The sequence below is a fragment of the Procambarus clarkii genome, chromosome 48, assembly GCF_040958095.1.
Source record: "Procambarus clarkii isolate CNS0578487 chromosome 48, FALCON_Pclarkii_2.0, whole genome shotgun sequence".
Classification (NCBI taxonomy): Eukaryota; Metazoa; Arthropoda; class Malacostraca; order Decapoda; family Cambaridae; genus Procambarus; species Procambarus clarkii.
In genome coordinates, this window is record NC_091197.1 from 32,467,990 (window position 1) to 32,488,831 (window position 20,842).

The 20,842-nt window shown below is 51.2% G+C and overlaps 1 protein-coding gene across 1 annotated transcript in view; it reads right to left on the reverse strand.

The window, feature by feature from the left end:
• The window catches only part of cos (kinesin-like protein costa), a gene marked incomplete in the record, with an annotated part of 235,189 nt that overhangs the window by 142,891 nt on the left and 71,456 nt on the right, over nucleotides 1-20,842 (reverse strand). Inside the window, 1 exon segment of the mRNA XM_069302674.1 lies at nucleotides 4,623-4,800. Coding sequence (XP_069158775.1) covers nucleotides 4,623-4,800 — 178 coding nt within the window.

The window sequence follows — 20,842 nt, forward strand, 5'->3', positions numbered from 1 at the left end:
CTCCTTCTTTTCTGGCGAAGAATGAGACTGCTGCGTTCCGGAGGGGTTCATGGGTCGTTGATGCTTGGTTGGTCAGGCCGGGGGTTGAATCATGTTTTGTGTTCGGTTGCGGCGCTTCGCCGGTATTTGCGCGCCACGGCTTCTGTGTCCGGGGATGCGCTGTGGGTTGATCCGGTTTCCCTTCTTTCCTGTTCGCGGGTTCGGGTCTTCCAGGTCGTCCACAGGGTTATTTATTAAGTCCAGCCAGCCTGCGGTCTATCCCCGTGCCCATGACAATCGTAAGTTTGCGGCTCTTGCTGCCGTCATTGGGAATATGTCTTGGTCTAAAATTCGGGCGCGGGGATTTTGGCGGTCGAACAGGGTCCTGGCTGCTCGTTACCTTGTGAATGTCCTTGGGCCCCGTCGTGGGCCTTTCTTTGGCCCACGATGGGTCGGCCCTGTGGTCGATTGCTTTGTGTCGGCGGTTGCAGCCAGTTGTCTCGGCTTTGAGTTGAGGAGTGAGCGACGACCGCTTCCCTGGTAAGTCCCTCTTTTTCTGTCTGTGGGTACTTAGCTCCGGCGAGCCGATGGGAGCTCATCCCAGAAAACCAGTGTTGAATGTAATGAAACGCCATTTTCTGGGTGAGTCCCGGAGGCTCCCCGGCATCCCTCCCTCCCTCCGGTCAACGGTTTTTTCGCGTTTTTGACATCCCGCCTCAAGAACTGAGGTGTGGATAGCCGGCATGGAAGGTCTGGGGCTCCCCCTTCCCCCTACCGGGGAGGGGGGAGCTGCGCAGACAGCGGCGCGGCGGTGTGTGACGTCACTAGTTTGCTTGTTTTCGGTTGGGGAATTCTCTCCACTAGTTCGGCTTTTGGTAGCAATTTTAAGCAGAATAGGGGTTTGTTTTGAGGCGCTTACCTTTCTGGGTGCCTGTTCCGGTCGATGGCAGACATAGAATGCTTCCAACCACACGGAGGCTTCTATAGGCCATTGCTCCCCTTGCCCCTGGGGGGGGGGGGGCAGGTTCTGGCCGTGGTCCCCGGTAGGCCTAAGAACTCCATACACATGACTGATGCCAAAGTCTGACATTAGCATATCAGCCTGGGATAGCTCCGGGGAGCCTCCGGGACTCACCCAGAAAATGGTGTTTCATTACATTCAACGCTTTTTTTGTGTGTGCAATGCCTAAATTCTGTGCTCTGACCTCATGACTCATCATAGTTATTTCTGGGGGAAGCCCCTACGGCTCCTGGAGCTATCCAGGCTGATAGAGATACTCCTAACTTTTGACATCAGTCGATGTGGGTGGAGTTTTAGGCCTACCAATGACCACGGCCAGAACCTAGTCCCCTCAGAGAGGCACGAGGAGCAATGGCCGATAGAAATGCACATGTGATTTTGGAGCATTCTATATCTGCCATCGACCGGGACAGGCACCCAGAAAGGTAAGCGCCTTAAAACAAAGCCCTATTCTGGTAAAACCAATGAAAATGACGAAACAATTGGACAGAACTCCCCCAAGGGAAAACGAGCAAACAAACATGACGTCACACGAGCCTTGCCACATGTCTGCGCAGCTTCCCCCTCCCCGGGAGGGGGAAGGGGGAGCCCCAGACCCTCAGCGCCGGCGATCCACACCTTCAGTTCCTCGGTTGAAGGGATTAGGCTTAGTCGTTGTGGCTCCAGCTCCAGATTCTTATTTGTGCTGGGCCTGGGTTTGGTACTTCTCTTAGGTGGTGCAGGAACTGGCAGTAATATTCACTCGCACCACACCAGGTTGGATGCGATAAGCCGAAAACTTCCGGAAGGACGGAACCGACGGACCCGGGGGAACACGGAACCGAACCCGGGGAGGGGACGACACCAAATCCAACTCGTACGCAGAGGGGGGAAAAGAAAACCCCACTCCTTGTAACAATAAGCCCCGCTCAGAAGGAAGAAAAACCCAGGTGGGGTCCAGCGGGGCCCAAGGCCCCCAAGTCAGCCCCTCCCCAGCCTCGAGGTCCTTCACCACAGGACCCGAGGCCGAGTCCTCTCCCCAAGCCCCGACCCTACAAGACAAGGATGGAGCAGCCGGAAAAGCTGGAGGAAGGGGGGCCCACTGGTCAGACCCAGAAGCTTCAGCCGGGAGACAAGACTCGAATGCCTCTGCCACCCCCCCCCCGGAAGGGGCACCCCCTGAAGCTGCCCGAATCTCAAGATCAAGTAACCCCTGCTCCGACCCCGAAACCGTCAGACGCTTCGGGGCCGGAAGCAGGGGGGGGGGGACCAGAACAAACAGAAGGGGAAGGACGAGGAGGTGCGGACTGAACCAGGATCGAAGCGACCCCCACCCCCAAGTCCGGGTCTCGAAAAGCAAAGCGGGGCAGCCCCGGGGCATCCGGGTGAGCAACCAACCGAGCGTGTTGCAACAGATGAAACCTAGACTGCAACGCACGCGCCGCCTGTACCTGAAGAGAATCATCAGAGGATTGGGTAAATTGAGTCACAAGCAAGCAGCAACACTCACAGGACTCAGGGTCAAAAGTATCACCGACCCAACAGGCAGCGTGGCAGAGGCAAAAACAATGAGGGCCACCCAGAGACAAGGGGACCGAGCAACCCTCAAACTCGCACACAGCGAGTGGGGACTCCGGGGTCACATCCATCGGACCTACGCGCCCCCTAGGGGATTCCCAGGGTCCTGAGTGTTTACTTTAAGAGGACTCGTGCTCAGGTAGTCCCAGGCAGGGTGCTGCAAACCGGCACCCAAAACTACCAAGCAAACTTCTATAGCTGAACCCCAGGGACATGTACACTCACAGGGACCTAGCAGGGGGTGCCACCGAGGAGAACAGTGGAAGGGCAAAAACAAACTGAATAAAATGACAGAACCCCCCACCAGGCAAAAACAAAAAGAAAAACAAAACCCCGCAAGAGGACAGCGAACCCCAACGAACAGAGCCGGCCGCTATGTCGGGAAATACAAGCTGTGCAGCACCCTGCGCCCCTACCAGTGCAAACTGCCTCTTACCTGCCGGTAACAAGGGAGAACAGAACACCCAAGAGCCCAACAGGCGGCCGAAAAAACGAAAGGTAAAACGGACCAGCAGAGGCAGACCCCGAGGAGCCTGTGGAAGGTGGCCCCAAGCCCCAAGGGCAGTACTTACAGGGCACCTAGGGAAGGCAGCCCTAGGCGTATGCAGCCCGAGTACTGAAGATAACTCCTGGCTCTCGCACCCACAAAACCAACACCACACGCAAAGCACAGTGCAGTAGCGACACCGGAGCCAGAGCACACGACCATCGCCTATAGCATCAGCCTCAAGAACTAAGGTGTGGGTAGCCAGCGTGGAGGGTCTGGGGCTCTCCCTTCCCCCTCCCGGGGAGGGGGGAGCTGCGCAGACAGCGGTGCAGCGGTGTGTGACGTCACACTAGTTTGCTTGTTTTCGGTTGGGGAGTTCTATCCACTAGTTCGGCTTTTGGTAGCAATTTTAACCAGAATAGGGGTTTGTTTTGAGGCGCTTGCCTTTCTGGGTGCCTGTTCCGGTCGATGGCAGACATAGAATGCTTCCAACCACACGGAGGCTTCTATAGGCCATTGCTCCCCTTGCCTCTCTGAGGGGGCCCAGTTCTGGCCGTGGTCCCCGGTAGGCCTAAGAACTCCATACACATGACTGATGCCAAAGTCTGACATTAGCATATCAGCCTGGGATACCTCCGGAGAGCCGACGGGGCTCCCCCCAGAAATGTCACGGTTGCATGAATATAGCACCGCAACCCGTACGTGGCTAGCCTTGCCACAGCACACACACGAACAACTAGTACATGGCTGGCCTTGCCTCAACACACACTCGGACAACAACTAGTACATGGCTAGCCTTGCCTCAACACACACTCGGACAACTCGTACATGGCTGGCCTTGCCTCAACACACACTCGGACAACAACTAGTACATGGCTAGCCTTGCCTCAACACACACTCGGACAACAACTAGTACATGGCTGGCCTTGTCACAACACACACTCGGACAACAACTAGTACATGGCTGGCCTTGCCACAACACACACTCGGACAACAACTAGTACATGGCTGGCCTTGCCTCAACACACACTCGGACAACTAATACATGGCTGGCCTTGCCTCAACACACACTCGGACAACTAATACATGGCTGGCCTTGCCTCAACACACACTCGGACAACAACTAGTACATGGCTGGCCTTGTCACAACACACACTCGGACAACAACTAGTACATGGCTGGCCTTGCCACAACACACACTCGGACAACAACTAGTACATGGCTGGCCTTGCCACAACACACACTCGGACAACAACTAGTACATGGCTGGCCTTGCCTCAACACACACTCGGACAACTAATACATGGCTGGCCTTGCCTCAACACACACTCGAGTAACTGCAGATGACTGAAACAACACTACACACACACACAGTGGTACAAATAACATTTTCTGTCTGAATTATTGCATCCACTAAACCCATGCAGAGTCAGGGTCCACTATAGACAATTTTTAATCAATAATCTATACAGTAGTAGTTGTTGTTACAATAAAATAGTTCAGAACAACCAAAGCCCATCAATGTATGCGTGTAGAATATCTTTTAACCATTAATTACTGATTGTCATGGGATCTTACCTTTCTTGAACACATTCCACCAGTTGTTCAGTAAGTGTTTGAAACTTTCCCTTCAAAACTACCAAGTGATCATAAAACTCCTCCCCAAGTGATGATACTGATGATGAATCACTCTCAGAGTGAGACATACCAGATATTGATGTAGAAGTCCCATTCACTTCTGGCTCACTCAGTTCCTCTGTAAGCAATAATTAAAGTACCGTATTAACAGAACATGTCACAGACACTAAGGAAAAACAGCATAAATAGCAAAAACTAAAAACAAATAACCAGCATTGAATGTAATAAAACTCCATTTTCTGGGTGAGCCCCGGAGGCTTCCTGAAGATATTGGACTGATATACGCTATATTAGTCTGGGCCATCAGACAATGGAGTTCAGCCTACCGGGGACCACGAGCCTGAACCTGACCAGCACAGGAAGCAATGGCCTATGGAAACCCCCATGTGTTTGGGAGCATTCCATGTCTGTCATCGACTGGGATTAGGTACCCAGAAAGGTGGGAATGACAAAACAGACTATGGTAAGAAAGTGTAACCAAAGACCAAACAGAAAGGCAGAATTTCCCCAAACAAAGAAACAAGCAAACAAGCAAAACGCCACACACCGCCGCCGCCCCGCTTACCCATGCAGCTCTCCCCTTCCAGGGAGGAGGACGGGGGAGCTCCGGACCCCCTCATCCCACACACACTGGCAACACACACCTTAGTTCAGAGGCTGAGCATAAAAAATGAAAACTGCCGACAGAAGGGACGAAGGGTGCCAGAGAGCCCCTGGGGCTCACCCAGAAAATGCTGTTTCATTACATTCAAAGCTGGTTTTCTGTGGGGAGCCCATCTGGCTCCCTATACCTACATAACCAAAGACAAGTAAAAGAGGGACTTACCCGCGAGGCGGCCGCCACATACACCTCAACTCAAAGGCGAGACAACTGGCTGTAACCTATGACCCAAAGTCACACGAACGACCAGGACCAAGAATATTGACCTGATAATGGGAGGCCAGGACCCTGTTCGACCTCCAAAACCTGGTGGATTCCTGGTTGATACCCCCCACGGCGGAATGTCAGCCCAAGACATGTTGCCGAACACAGCAGCCAAAGAAGCAAACTTACGAACGTCATGGGCATGAGGGAAGACCACAGGCTGGCTAGACTTGATAACCCTGCGGATGACCTGGGAGACCCGAGCCTTGGAACAGGGAACGAGGAAAACCGGATCAACCCCAAAGCGCGTCCCCAGCCACAAAAGCCGAAGTCTGCAGATAATGGAGAAGAGCCGCAACCGGACACAACACATGATGTAACCCCAGCCTGACCAACTTAGCATCAATGACCCAAAGGCCCCTCTGGAAGGCCACCTTCTCATTCTGCGCCAGAAAAGAAGGAGACGGCTGCAACCGAACAAACCATCAACCAAGACCGAAAGAGCAGAAACCCCTGTGCCGGAAGAGAGCATGAAGCTCCCCGACCCGACCCCCAGAGGCCAACGCCAACAAGAAAAGATCTTTAGAAATGCAGTCCTGAACTGAAGAGGCCACCACAAACCAAGGAGAAGAGAAAAAAGAGAGCACCTGGTCTAAAAACTGGACCAATCTACTGAAAGAGGCGGAGCCGCGGGAAGACCCTCCCAGGTTCGGAAACTGAGCAAGCAGTACCTGAAACCAGGGCTGATCCGCACACCACGGGGTCAACAGAACTACTCTCCCCTAGTAAGTCTCAGAGCGAGCCAGGATTTGGAGTAACAATCGAACTGGTGGGAAGAGGTACAGGTAACCCCACCTCGACCAGTTCAGCCGGAAGGCATCAACCCTGACAGCCTCCCTGTCGGGGAAGGCGCCACATATACCAGGAGACACCTCAACCACACCGATGCAAAGAGGTTTACCTCCAGGCACCCATACATCTGGTAGAGCCAAGAGAACAAGTCGGCGCTGACCGTCCATTCCGTGAAAAGGGCAATGAACCGGGACAGGCCGTCCACCAGAACGTTGGACACTCCCTGAACGTGAGCCACCAGAAGAGCCAAACCCTGAGAACTCAGCAGACGAGTCACCAGAAGCAACCAGCTTCAAAGAGCCAAGGACCACATCGAACCCCCCTCAGTTCAGGCATTGAACCACCAGGGAGTAGTCCAAATGCAGCCGAATCGTTAATCCGCAAGTGACCCAAACCCTCTAAAGCGAATACCACACTGGTGCGAACTCCCACACTGTGCTGTGAGTCCAACGGAAAGACGGACCCCACTGCCCCTGGCTGGACTGGTGAGCACTGGACAAAAAACCCCAGCCTAGAGACGACGTTTCTGTAAACACATTAAATCAGGGCTTGGGTAGGTGCCACGGCATTGAACCCTGAACGATCTGAAGAGGAAGCCGGCGACGCAAAGTCCCCAGAGTCCGAACCCAGACTAGTCTGGGTTCGGATAGCCAACCTACAGGAGCAGCGGAAGGGACGTCCCTGAAGGACCAAGAACAGCCACCTAAGCCAGAGCCGACCCGACAGGTAGACCAGCACGGCGCAGTTCAGATGCCCACACAGCTGCTCAAATAACCAACAAGTGACCCGGGGAGCCCTCCAAAAACAGCCGAAGGCAGGACCGCAGCCGCAGCAAAGCCGCTGGAGGGAGACACAAGGCAGTAGCCTGAGTGTCCCACACAAGACCCAGCCAAGTCCAAACCTGAGAGGGAACCAAGTGGAACTCCCTCCAGTTCACGAAGAACCGAACCTGGCGAGCTGGGAAAGAACTAAATCCCTGGTGAGCAGAAACGTGGACTGGCTGGAAGCCCAGACCAGCCAGTCGTTGAGGTAAGCCAGAACTCGAACCCCTAACAGACACAAACGGGTCACCACAACCCGAGTAAGGTGTGTGAGAATGCGAGATGCCAGATTCAGGCAGAATGGAAAGCAACGAAAGCGGCAAGCTCACTGCCCCACGACAAAACCAAGCCAGTCCCTAATTTTCAGATGAATTGGGACATGCAATACACGTCCCGGAGGTCCAGGGACACCAACCAAGTGCTTGACTCCAAAAGCAGCCGGACTTGGGACAGAGTAGTCATTCAAAAGGAGGGGCAAAAGACCCAGAGATTCAGATGGTACAAGTCCAGAATGAACCTCAGGTCTGCACAGTCCCGTTTTGGAACTGGAAACAGGTGGGGAAACCCACCTGAGGGTCTTTTTGTCCACGCCCAAGCGTACCCACTCCAGAATGACCTGACAGAGCGCAGGAAAAAGAGCCTTGTCCCACCAGCCAAAAACCCACTGATGGAGGAGGTGCCAATTGGGTGCCAACCCAATGCGACCGCAGGCCGGAGTAAACAACCCAAAGTGCCCATGAATCGTGGGACCAGGCGAGAGCAAACAGCATGACCCTCTCCCCCATTGCCCCATCTACAGGGCAAACCGCGAAAGGGCCGACTACCCTTACGAGATCCTAACCGACACTCAGAGCAAGCCCTTCGCTGACCAGATGTCCAGATGCTCTACAGGAGGGGCCAGTCCTGAATCTGGCACCAATGGCCTATGATGACCGAAGGAACCTCGAGCCTTGGCACGACCCTTCCGGGCAGGACCACCAAGGCCCCCTGGAGAACCAACAAGTCTGACATAGACCGGCAATTAGACGAAGCCGCCTGCAGAAAATGCACCACCATAGACTCTGCAAACCAGCAACGGACAAAAAACCAGCATCTTGAGGTTATCTTGAGATGATTTTGGGGCTTTTAATGTCCCCTTGGCCAGGTCCTCGACCAGGCCTCCACCCGCAGGAAGCAGCCCGTGACAGCTGACTAACACCCAGGTACCTATTTTACTGCTAGGTAACAGGGGCATAGGGTGAAAGAAACTCTGCCCATTGTTTCTCGCCGGCGCCCGGGATCAACCCCGGGACAACAGGATCACAAGTCCAGCGTGCTGTTCGCTCGGCCGACCGGCCCCCAATTGAATGGGGCCCATTCGGCCCCCCTCCCCCCCAGCATTGAATGTAATGAAGCACCATTTTCTGGGCGAGTCCCGGAGGCTCCCCGGAGCTATCCAGGCTGATATGCTAATGTCAGACTTTGGCATCAGTCATGTGTATGGAGTTCTGTGGGCCTACTGGGGACCACGAACCAGAACCTGGCCCCCTCACAGAGGCACGAGGAGCAATGGCCTATAGAAACCCCCGTGTGGTTGGAAGCATTCTATGTCTGTCATTAACCGTGTTTGGCACCCAGAAAGGTAAGCTTCCCAAAACAAACTCCGATTCTGGTGAAAATTGCTACAAAAACCTGAACAAGTATATAGAACTCCCCAAACAGAAATAAGCAAACGAGTATGACGTCTCACATCACCGCGCCGCAGTCTGTGCAGCTTCCCCATCCCAGGGCGGGGGAAGGGGGAACCCCAGACATCTGCACTGGCCATCCACACCCCAATTCTGAGGCTGGATATCAAAAACATGCGAAAAACTGCCGACCCTTTGCCAGGGAGCCTCTGGGACTCACCCAGAAAATGGTGTTTTATTACATTAAGAGCTGGTTTTCTGAGAGCCCCATTGGCTCCCCAGAGCTATCTACCCAGAGAGGAAAACAAGAGAGACCTAACCCAGGAGGTGGAAGTCGCTCACACCCCAACGAGAAGCAGAGACAAAAGACTGCAACTACCAACCCAAGGCCACACAGGCCCAACAAGGCCCAGTAACATCAACGAAGGAACGCATAGCCAACATACGAACAACGTGGGCACAGGGATAGACAGCAGGCTGGCTGGACCGAACCACCCTGCTGACGACCCGAGAGAACTGCACCCTGGAACAGGGAAGAAGGGAAACCAGAACAACCCAAAGCGTGACGAAGGTCACGGCAGCCGTGACAGAGAAAGAACGGTGAATCCCCGCAACCGAACACAATACGAGATGCACCCCTGGCCAGACCAACCAAGCATCAACAACCCAAGGACCCTTCCGGAAAGCAGCCATGTCAGTTATCGCCAGAAAAAGAGACGGCTGCAAGCAAACAAACCTATCACGAGGACCCAAAAGAGTCGAAACCCTGACACTGGAGGAGAGCATGAAGCACCCCGACCTGATCCCCAGAGGCCAACGCCAACAAGAAAAGTCACGGAAATCAACCCAGAACCGAAGGGGCCACAACAAAATGAGAAGAGAAGAGAGCACCCAATCTAAGAACCAGGACAGCTCAAACGGCGCAAGAGCAGGCCAGAGGTGAAGCACACGAGAGACAGCTTGCGAATTGGTGCAGAGGGAACACTAAAACCGAAGCAACCCAGAGTGGCTCCGCCAGCACCGCACGAGACAAGGCAACAGTTTGTGGTAAGATGACAGCCCTGAACCTCCACAAGAGAAGGACAAGATCCTGCCAACAAAATGCAGCAAACCTACTAAGGGACAAAAAGAAAAAGGAAGGACCGCCAAAAAAAACCCATACCGCCGCCAAGACGAAGCACGCAGGTGGGACACCATCAACGAAGCCAACAGATGGTGAGACTCGAGGCAGAACCAAACCAGCCCCACCATGGACCGATCGAGCATAGGAAGAGGCGGAGCGGCGGGAAAACCTCGGGTGCGAACACCTGGCAAGCAGAGCCGGAAACCCAAGCTGGCAAGCAAAGAACCAGATGGAATGTTTGCTGTACAGAAAACTTCCCAATGCTAGCGAGCTCACCAGGTCAGAAACACTGTGGTTCCGACACGAGACTTGTGAGAAGGTACACCGCAAGATCGTGAAAATGCCAACTGGCAGAGTAAGCCAGGAAACCAGGAACTCAAACCCAGCAAGCCAGGAAAGAACCAACCGAGCAGAAAGAACAAAATCGCGATGAAAAATGAAGAGCCAGGGCCCAGGCCGAGGCCAACGAGGAAGCAACCACCATGAACCGAAATGCAAAGCGAAAAATAGGGACACCGCAAACCCACAGGAGCGGCAAAAGCAGCTCCGACAGGGCAAAACGAAGCACGCAATACCGAGGAAGGTATGAGAAGAACAAACCAGGACGTGAACAGCACGAAAACGAAAACACACACCGCCTGAAAAGGAACACAAAGAATAAGGCCGGAGCCAGGGTCTGAAACCTAGCACCTCCCGACTCAACAAAAAGAAACTGCAGGGGCAGGAGAAGAAGAACGGAAGCCACATCCACCTGCATACAGGGCAACTCAGAAGCTGGAAGCACCAAACAAGGAGAAGACGAAAACTCAGGATCAGAACCGAACACAGGGGCGGTACAAAAGCAGGAAACTGAACATGGACAAAGTCCAACCTAGAATTAGTGGAGCCCCGAAGCACATACTAAAACACACAACAATGTGTACGAGAGAATGAGAAAAATGAAAAAATGCAAGAAAATGACCAACCCAAGTGCCAGCAGCTAGAGACAAGAGTGTAGAAGGAAGATGAGGAACGAAGAAGACAGGCAACAATCGGGAACGAAAGGGACAAAACCTACTACACACAGAGAAGCCAATGTATATGGAAGGGTTCAGCCAGGCACTGCACGTTGGTCAAGGAATGAGCAAGTGTCCAAGATAAGACCACATAAGATGGGGCCGTGCCCCACCGTGTAACAAATAACACAGACGAACAAGGAAGGCCACAGGAAGAAGCACACAATGGGCCAAACAAAATGCCACAACCAATCCCCAACACTCATCCAAAAACCACAAACCAGCGCCTGGCCGAAAGAGACGCCCGACTGCATAAACTCACCTGCGGAGCGTAGGCACTAACGTGTCATGACACATCATAGCCGAGAAAATTCCGGGAGCACTGTTAGTGGAATAAGGCCAAAGCAGCACATGCAGGAGAAAAGAAGGGTAGAGGCAAAAGCGGTGCCCCACACCCGTATGCAGAGAAAAACTAGGCGTCCTCCCCATATTGGTAATCCAGAACACCCTCAGTATCTACAAGGCTCAGACTGGAGAGGTAAAAGGAGCCAGAGAGGTGAAGCACCCAAGAGAAAAAGGACGTGGAACACCAACACTTGTGTACACCGTCCATAACAAAACAAACTCCCACGGCACATGCGCAGGATGCATGAGGTCCGAACCACACAACCCGCCCGGCGGGTAGGGCGCCAACTAGGAGTATTTAAGGAATATCAGCAGTGCCGAGACAGAGCACGGAGAGAAGATATAATTATAAAAGAACGAGACAATATCGAAAACCAAAAGAACCAACGAATCCTAGAAAGAACTGGGGGTAAGCCTTACCAGAAGATGACAGACGTTTAATATGGGCGTAATTAAAGATCATCCCGAACCTTCGAGATCCTACAGAAGCAAGCACAACGCACGAAGGTTCAGAAAGGCACAGTTGCCCCCAAGACCAAAAGTCATGCAGAACCCCAATACGAGGGGAACCTCAACATGACAGAGAAGAGGGGTGAGAAAATGGAGAATAGTACCCACCGACAGGACGGAACCGACGGACTCTAAGGGACAAGGGACAAGGAACCGAACCTGGGGAGGGGCCGACACCCACCAACTCTTACGCAGAGGGGAAAAGGAAAAACTCCACTCCCCGTAACCGCAAGCCCCGCTCAGAGGGTAGAAAACTCCGGCGGGGTCCAACGGGGCCTGAGGCCTCCAAGTCAGCCCCTCCAAAGCCCCAGAAACCTCCACGGCAGGCCCTGGGGACGAGCCGTTCCCCCAAAGCCTCGGCCTCACAAGAAAAAGCCGGGGCAGCCGGATAAACACTAAGGAAGGGAGCCCACTGGCAGACCCATACATCACAGCTGGAGGAACACGCTCGAATGCCTCCGTCGCTACCCCGGATGGGGAAATCCCCGAGACCGCCCAAGTCTCAAGACCATCAAAACCTTGCCCCGACCCCGAACCCACAGACGGTGAGGATCCGGATGCAAGTAAGAAGGGGGGAGGACCAGACTAAACCACAACAGGAAAAAAGACAAGGGAGTGCGGACGGGAACAAAACTGAAGCAACCAACATTCCCCAAGCCCCATGACAACAACCAAAATGGGGCAGCCTCGAGGCTTCCGAGGAGCAAACAACCTAGCGCGTTGCAACCACCTGAACCCAACTTGCAACGCTCATGCTGCCTGCACCCGCATAGTCAGCATAAGACTGGGTAACTTAGTCACAATCAAGCAACAAAACTCGCAGGACTTTGGGTCGAAGGTGCCACCGACCCAACAGGCAGCAGACGGAGGCAAAAACAGTGAGTCACCCTGAGACAAGGGGACAGAGCAACCCTCAAACTCGCACAAAGCAAGGGGAGGACTCAGGGGGGTCACATCCATCGGACTTACGTGTCCCCGAGGGGATTCCCAAGGTCCTGAGACGGAACTCACGCTCAGGAAAGCCCAGGCAGGGTACTGCTAACCAGTGCCCAAGTCTACCAAACAACTTTCTAAGAACTGAACCCCCGGGACGTGTACACTCATGGGGACCAAGAAGGGGGGGTACCACCAGAATAGAGAAGAGCACTCAGTACACAGGGGGCAATAACCAAGACAGACCCCCCCCCCCAACAGACAGGCAAATAAAAAGAAAAAAAACGCAAGAGGACAGCAGACCCAGGCGGAACAGAGCTGGCTGCTCTGATTGGTGAAAGCAGGCTGCACAGTACCCTGCACCCCTTACCAGTGCAAACTGTCCCCTACCCTAAGGGGAACAAGGGAGACAGAACACCCTAGCGCACAAAGGGCGGCCGAAAACCGAGCAGTAAACGACCAAGCAGAGGCAGAACCCAAGGAATCTGTGGAAGGAGACCCCAAGCCCCAAAGGCAGTACTTACTGGGCACCTACAGAAGGTAATCCTAGATGCATGCAGCCCAAGTACTGAAGAATCACTCCTGGCTCGCACACCCCCTATAAGACAGCCACCACGCCACAAGGCACAGAGCTGAGACCAAGACTGGGGCCAGAGCACATGACTGCTGACTATAGCATCAGCCTCAGAACTGAGGTGTGGATGGCCAGTGCGGGGTCTGAGGCTTCCCCTTCCCCCTCCCGGGGAGGCAGGAGCTGCACAGACGGCGGCGTGGCGACGTGAGACGTCATACTCGTTACTGTTTGGGGAGTTCTATCCACTTGTTCGGCTTTTTGTAGCAATTTTCACCAGAATCGGGGTTTGTTTTGGGACGCTTACCTTTCTGGGTGCCTAACCCAGTCAATGGCAGACATAGAATGCTTCCAACCACCTGGGGGGTTTCTATAGGCCATTGCTCCTCGCACCTCTGTGAGGGGGGGGGCCAGGTTCTGGCTCGTGGTCCCCGGTAGGCCCACAGAACTCCATACATATGACTGATGCCAAAGTCTGACATTAGCATATCAGCCTGGATAGCTCTGGGAAGCCGACAGGGTTCCCCCAGAAAGGGGATGAAAAGCTAAGAGGCAGGGCAGATTCCAAAGGGGGGGGGGGACGGGCGTGGTGGTCAGGTCGTCAAAAGCCAGTTGTGCATTTTTAGGGCCCAGCCCCGCCTGTGGAGCCAAGTCCGGTCGGTGCAGTGATCGCTCTGAGCATTGGTTGGGCTCTCGTAAGTGTCGTCGGCCCCATCCCATTAATGGGGCAATGGGGGGAGTGGCTCGCGCTTTTTGTTCTCACCAGGCCCCACGATTCATGGGCATTTCGGTTCGTTTCCTCCAGCCTGTGGTGGCGTTGGGTGACTCCTCCTCCTTTGGTGGGTTCGGAAACTAACAGGGCAGGCTTCTTCTCCTGCGCTCTGTTGGGTCATCCTAGAGGGGGTTTCCTTGGGAGTGGTTGAAACAACAGCATCTCTCAGGTAGGTTTCCCGCCTGTTTCCAGTTCCAAAACGGACCTGCAGTTCATTCTGGACTTGTCCCGTCTGAACCTCTGGGTCTTTTACCCCACCTTTCGGATGACCAATCTGTCCCAGATCCGGTTACTTTTGGAGCCGGGCGCATGGATGGTGTCCCTGGACCTACGAAATGTGTATTGGCATGTCTTGATTCATCCGGGGTTCAGGGACTGGCTCAGTTTTACTGTGGGGTGACAGGCTTACAATTTTCATTGCCTTCCTTTTGGCTTAAATCTGGAACCTCATATGTTCACATGCCTTACCCGGGTCATGGTGATCCGTTTGCGTCTGTTAGGCATTCGGGTTCTGGCTTACCTCAACATCTGGCTGGTCTGGGCTCCCACCCAGTTTGCGTGTCTGCTCACCAGGGATTTGGCTCTTTCCCAGCTTGCCGGGTTCGGGTTCTTGGTGAACTGGAGAAAGTCCCATTTGGTTCCCTCTCAGGTTCGGACGTGGTTAGGTCTTGTGTGGGACTCTCGGACTGTTTTCTTGTCTCCCCCTCCAGCGACGTTGCTGCAGCTGCGGTCCCGCCTATGGTTGTTTTTGGAGGACACCCGGGTCACTTATAGGTTGTTCGAGCAGCTGTGTGGGCACCTGAACTTCGCCATGCTGGTCTACCCGTTGGGTCGGATCTAGCTTTGGCAGCTGTTCTGATTCCTTCAGGGACATCCTTTCCGCTGCTCTCATGATCGCTGGATTCAAACTCCGGGGGCCTTGCGTCAGCTGTTGCGTCACCAGCTTCCTCTTCGGATTTTTCGGGGTTCTGTGCCGTGGAGGTTTACCCAAGCCCTTGCTTGATGTGTTCATAGATGCCTCATCTCTCGGCTGGGGCTTCATGACCAGTGATCACCAGGCCGGGAAGGGTTGGTGGGGTTCGTCCTTCCCTTGGACTCAACACAGCGCGGGAGTTCGCGGCAGTGTAACATTCGCTTCAGAAGGTTCGAGTCGCTTGCGGATAAACGATCTGGCTCCATTCAGACTGCTCCCCCTGTAGTTTATTGTCTGAACTGTAGGGGTTCATTGAAGTCCTTGGCCCTTTGGGGCTGGTGGCTTTGGGTGACTCGTCTGCCGAGTTCTTGGGGTTTGGCTCTACGGGCAGTTCATGACTATGGAGTGTCCAACGTACTGGCGGATGGCCTGTCCCGTTTCACTCCCCCTGTCTACAGAATGGATGGTTGACGCTGACTCATTCCACTGGCTCTGCTAGACATTCATGCGCCCAGACGTGGACCTGTTCGTGTCAGATTGGTTGTGGCATCTGTCGGTATATATGGTGCCCTTCCCCAACTGAGAGGCCATCGGGGTCGATGCCTTTCGACTGGACTGGTCGAGGTGGGATTACCTGTTCCTCTTCCCACCGTTTTGGTGTTGCTCCTGGCTCGCTTGGAGACTTACCAGGAAAGAGTAGTCCTGTTGGCCCCTTGGTGGCCGGCCCGGCTCTGGTTTCAGACACTGCTTGCTCGGTGTCCGAACCCGAGGGTTTACCCACAGCTCTGCCTCTTTCAGCAGATCGATCCAGTCCGGTATGTGGCTGGTTTGATCTTCTCCTCTGCTCTTCGCATCTTGTCTTTTTGATACTGGTTTGTCACCACTTGTATGGTGATCAGGTAGCTTAGCTGATGGTGTCCCACCTGCGAGTTTGGTCTCAGTGGCAGTATGAAGTTTCCTGGCAGTCCTTCCAGCACTTTTTGTCTCTTTGAAGGATGTCTTCAATTTCTGATCGGGTTGTTTTGTCCTTTCTCTCTTGGTTGTTTCAGAACTGTCATTTCATGCTGAATACTGTTGCTTCATAAAAACCGCTTCTACTTGCGTTCGGGGTGGATGTCAATTCTGCTCCGCTCCACAAGCTTTCTAGAGCATTGTTTCACCTCCAGCCTGTTCATGCTTTGCCTGAGTAGTCCTGATCTTTAGACCGGATGCTTTCTTTTCTCTCTTCTCAGTTTGTGGTGAGCCCCTTTTGTTCAGGACTGTTGTTTCTAAAGCTCTTTTCTTGTTGGCATTGGCCTTTGGGGTCGGGTCAGGAGCTTTATGCTCTCCTCCAGTGCAGGGGGTTTCTGCTCTTTCAGTCATAGTGGTCGGTTTGTTCATTTGCAGCGGTCTCCTTCTTTTCTGGCAAAAAATGAGACTGCTGCTTTCTGGAGGGGTCCTTGGGTTGTTGATGCTTGATTGGTTCGTCCGGGGGTACATCATGTTTTGTGTCCGGTTGCGGCTCTTCGCCATTACTTGTGCGCCACGGCCTCTGTGGCAGGAAACGCGCTTTGGATTGACTCGGTGTTCCATTCGTCCCTCTTCCAGGGCGTGGGTCTCCCAGGTCGTTCGCAAGATTATTCGGTCCAGCCAACCTGCGGTCTATCCCCGTGCCCCACAACATTTGAAAGTAATTACCTATGTATAGTTACAGGATGAGAGCTCCGCTCGTGGTGTCCTGTCTTCCTAGCACTCTTTGTCATATAGTGCTTTGAAATTACTGGCAGTTTTGGCCTCCACCACCTTCTCACCTAATTTGTCCCAACCATCTACCACTCTGTTTACACAAGTGAACCTTTCTTATATTTCCCCGGCAACTTTGTTTCGTTAGTTTAAATCTCTGACCTCTTGTTCTTGAAGTTCCGGGTCTCAGGAATCTTCCCTATCAATTTTATCTATTCCTGTTACTATTTTGTACCTAGTGATCATATCGCCTCTTTTTCTTCTATCTTCTAGTATTTGTATATTTAATGCCTCTAACCTCTCCTCGTAGCTCTTGTCCTTCAGTTCTGGGAGCCACTTAGTAGCATGTCTTTGCACCTTTTCCAGTTTGTTGATGTGCTTCTTAAGATATGGGCACTATACAACTGCTGCATATTCCAGCTTTGGTCTTACAAAAGTCATGAACAATTTCTTTAGTTTTTCACCATCCATGTATTTAAAAACAATGCTGAAGTTAGAAAGTGTAGCATAGGCTCCTCGCACAATGTTCTTAATGTGGTCCTCAGGTGACAGTTTTCTATCAAGAACCACCCCTAGATCCCTTTCTTTGTCAGAATTCTCTAAAGATTTCTCACATAATATATAGGTTGTGTGGGGTCTATGTTCTCCTATTCCACATTCCATAACATGGCATTTATTTACATTAAATTTCATTTGCCAAGTGGTGCTCCATATACTTATTTTGTCCAGGTCTTCTTGAAGGGCATGACAATCATCTAGGTTTCTTATCTTCCCTATTTTTTAGCATCATCAGCAAACAGGTACATATAATTCTGTATTCCATCTGGTAGATCATTTATGTAGACAATGAACATTACCGGTGCAAGAACTGAACCCTGTGGTACTCCATGTGTGACATTCCTCCAATCCGATACATTGTCTCTGATTATGGCCCTCATTTTTCTATCAGGAAATTTTTCATCCATGATAGAAGCTTACCTGTCACCCCTCCATTGTTTCAGTTTCCAGAACAACCTCTTATGTGGAACTCTGTCGAAAGCCTTTTTTAGGTCCAAATAGATGCAGTCAACCCAACCATCTCTTTTCCTGTAAATCTCTGTGGCTCTATCATAGAAACTGAGTAAATTCGTTACAGAGGATCTTCCAGATGGAAAACCATACTGTCTGTCTGATATTATATCGTTTTTCTCCAGGTGTTCTACCCATTTAGTTTTAATTATTTTTTTCCAATATTTTGACAATTACACTTGTCAATGATACAGGTCTATAATTGAGGGGTCATCCCCTGCTGCCACTTTTGTAGATTGGAACGATGTTAGCCTTTTTCCACACATCAGCTGCAACTCCTTTACACAGGGATGCCTGAAAAATCAGGCATCCCTGTGAGAGAGTGGAATACTGTACGCAGCTTTGGCTGCTGTTTTTGGTAATATGTTCTGAGCTGATAATTGAGCACAGCGCTTTTGGAGATCAAACAGTCCTGGCCGCACGGTACCTCGTTTATGTTCCTGGCCCTTCTCGGGCGTGAATAGCCTTAGGTCGCAGGCTGCAGCCAGTTGTCCCTACTGTAGTTTGTTTTGAAATTCCTACATTTCTGGGTGCCTGACCTGGCAGATGGCAGACATAGACTGCTCCCAATTACATGGAGGTGTCTATAAGCCATTGCTCCTTGTGCCTCATGTGAGGGGGGCCAGGTATTGTAGCTGGTCTCCAGTAAACCTAGAACTCCATCGATTGACTGTTGCCATGGTCTAATATATGCACATTCAACACTGATTTTATAAGAAGAATTTTTTCTTACACCTGGGCGTGTTCAGGCTATAATCACAAGAGCAGCCCAGACGTTAATACACAGCCACTGTGTATAATGGCCACTGGCAAGGGGAAAAACAAAACAGAGCTTGATTTTGAGGGATTCAATGAAGAAAGCATTGATATTAGTAGTCTACATAACAAGTTGGTAAATTTAGATACTATAGTGAACTCTCATGTAGAAATAATTAGTAAATTGAAAGAAAGTAATGACCATTTGAATAGCAAAGTTTTATGTCTTGAGGGTTTAGTGAAAGACTTGCGCAAGGATAAGAATCAATTGGAAACAAATTGCAAAGCCATGGAAGAAGAAAATAAACTCTTAAAAATAGCTTTGGAAGAAGTTAAAGTAAATTTAAACATAAATGACTACAATAGGTTAGGCAAGGAAATTCAACAGGAGAAACAGCTTTTGTCAGCACAGATGGAGGAAGTTACACAGGGAATAGAACAGTGCAAGAAAGATATGCAACTCACTTATGCACAAGTGGCCAAGGAGAAGGAAAAAATAGAAGAAGCAGTAAAGGAAGTCAAACACTGCAGCAACCAAGATAAAACAAACATTAGGCTAGAAGTGAGGAAAGAATTGGCATCTAACCCGAAGTTGGTGCAAAACACAGTTGATCGGAGTAAGTCCCTGATCATTTTTGGCTGCAAAGAAAAGGCGATAACATCTAGGTCAGAAAGAGCTGTAGAAGAAGCTAAAGTAGTAGATAAAATTGTTGGCCTCGTGGAAGGTCTTACAGAGAGAATGTGTGCGACTACAGGAGAATAGGCAGGTACGCAAAAGGGAAAGATCAACCTTTGAGGATCACCCTAAACGGTGCCAAACAGATGGAAGAAGTACTAAGGAATGCTAGAAAATTGCAAAGGGATGAGGATGGGAAAGGGTGGTCATTAAGACGAGATCTTTCAAAAGAAGATAGAGAGAAGCTGAAACTGAACCTCGCCGAGGCAAAACATTTAAATGAGAGCAGGAATGAAGAAGAAATAAATTCTTTTTTCTACAAAGTGATAGGGGTAGGCAAACCAGTAAAGTGGTACATAAAGGCAAACCAACAAAATCAATAGAGAGAGGGGAGTGAAGAATAAGGAGAGGGGGAACAAGTTCCTGAAGATTGCATACACCAACATAGATGGAGTGAGATCGAAGATACTGGAGTTAAGTGATGTAATACAGCTGCAGACACCAGACATTGTTGCACTCACGGAGACAAAACTTGAAGATGTAATTTTAAATGAGGTCATATTCCCAAGGGGCTACTCAATTTGGAGACGGGACAGAAAAATTAGGAAAGGCGGTGGCGTTGCTGTGCTGGTAAAAGAACACCTAAAGGTGAAGGAAATAATGACTGCCAATCCACAAGAAGTTGACATAATAGCACTAGAGATCTGCTATGAGGATGATAAACTAATGATGATAAATGCATATAGTCCACCGCCAAGCAGCACATGGTCAAAGGAGGAGCTAGATAGTAAACGTGAAGGTCTTATAACAATAATGAGAGAGATTATAGCGAGAGCGGATAACGATAGATCACGACTGTTGATAGTCGGTGACTTCAACTTGAAATCCATAGACTGGGAAGCATATGAAGCTAAAACAGAAGATTTTTGGACCTGTAAATTTGTAGACCTCATCCTGGAAACATTCTTGTATCAACATGTTAAACAAGCTACGAGGATGAGGGAAGGGGACGTTCCCTCCATGCTAGATTTGATATTTACCAGGAAGGAGGAAGAGATATTTGACATTCAGTACCTTCCTCCCTTGGGTAAAAGTGACCATGTCTTTTTGGGAATAAAGTATGCAATGCGTTATAAGCTGGAAGAAAATAAGGAGGTTGAAGCAGTTGAAAAACCAGACTTCAGGAGAGGACATTATGGTGACCTTAGAATTTTTTTTAGTGAGTATAATTGGACAGACTTGATGCTAGGCAAGGAAGTGAATGAGATGTATGGCAAGTTTTGTGAAATATATGATAAAGGCACAAAAAATTTATACCAAAACAGAGATGCAGAACTAGGAAACAGGATTGGTTCAATAGAAATTGCGAGAGGGCTAGAGACCGAAAGACACAAAAATGGAATCAATACAGGAAGAGGCCGAACCCCCAAACATACCAGCGATACAAAGATGCGAGAAACAACTACACGGCAGTGAGGAGAGAGGCAGAAAGAAATTTTGAAAAAGGGATA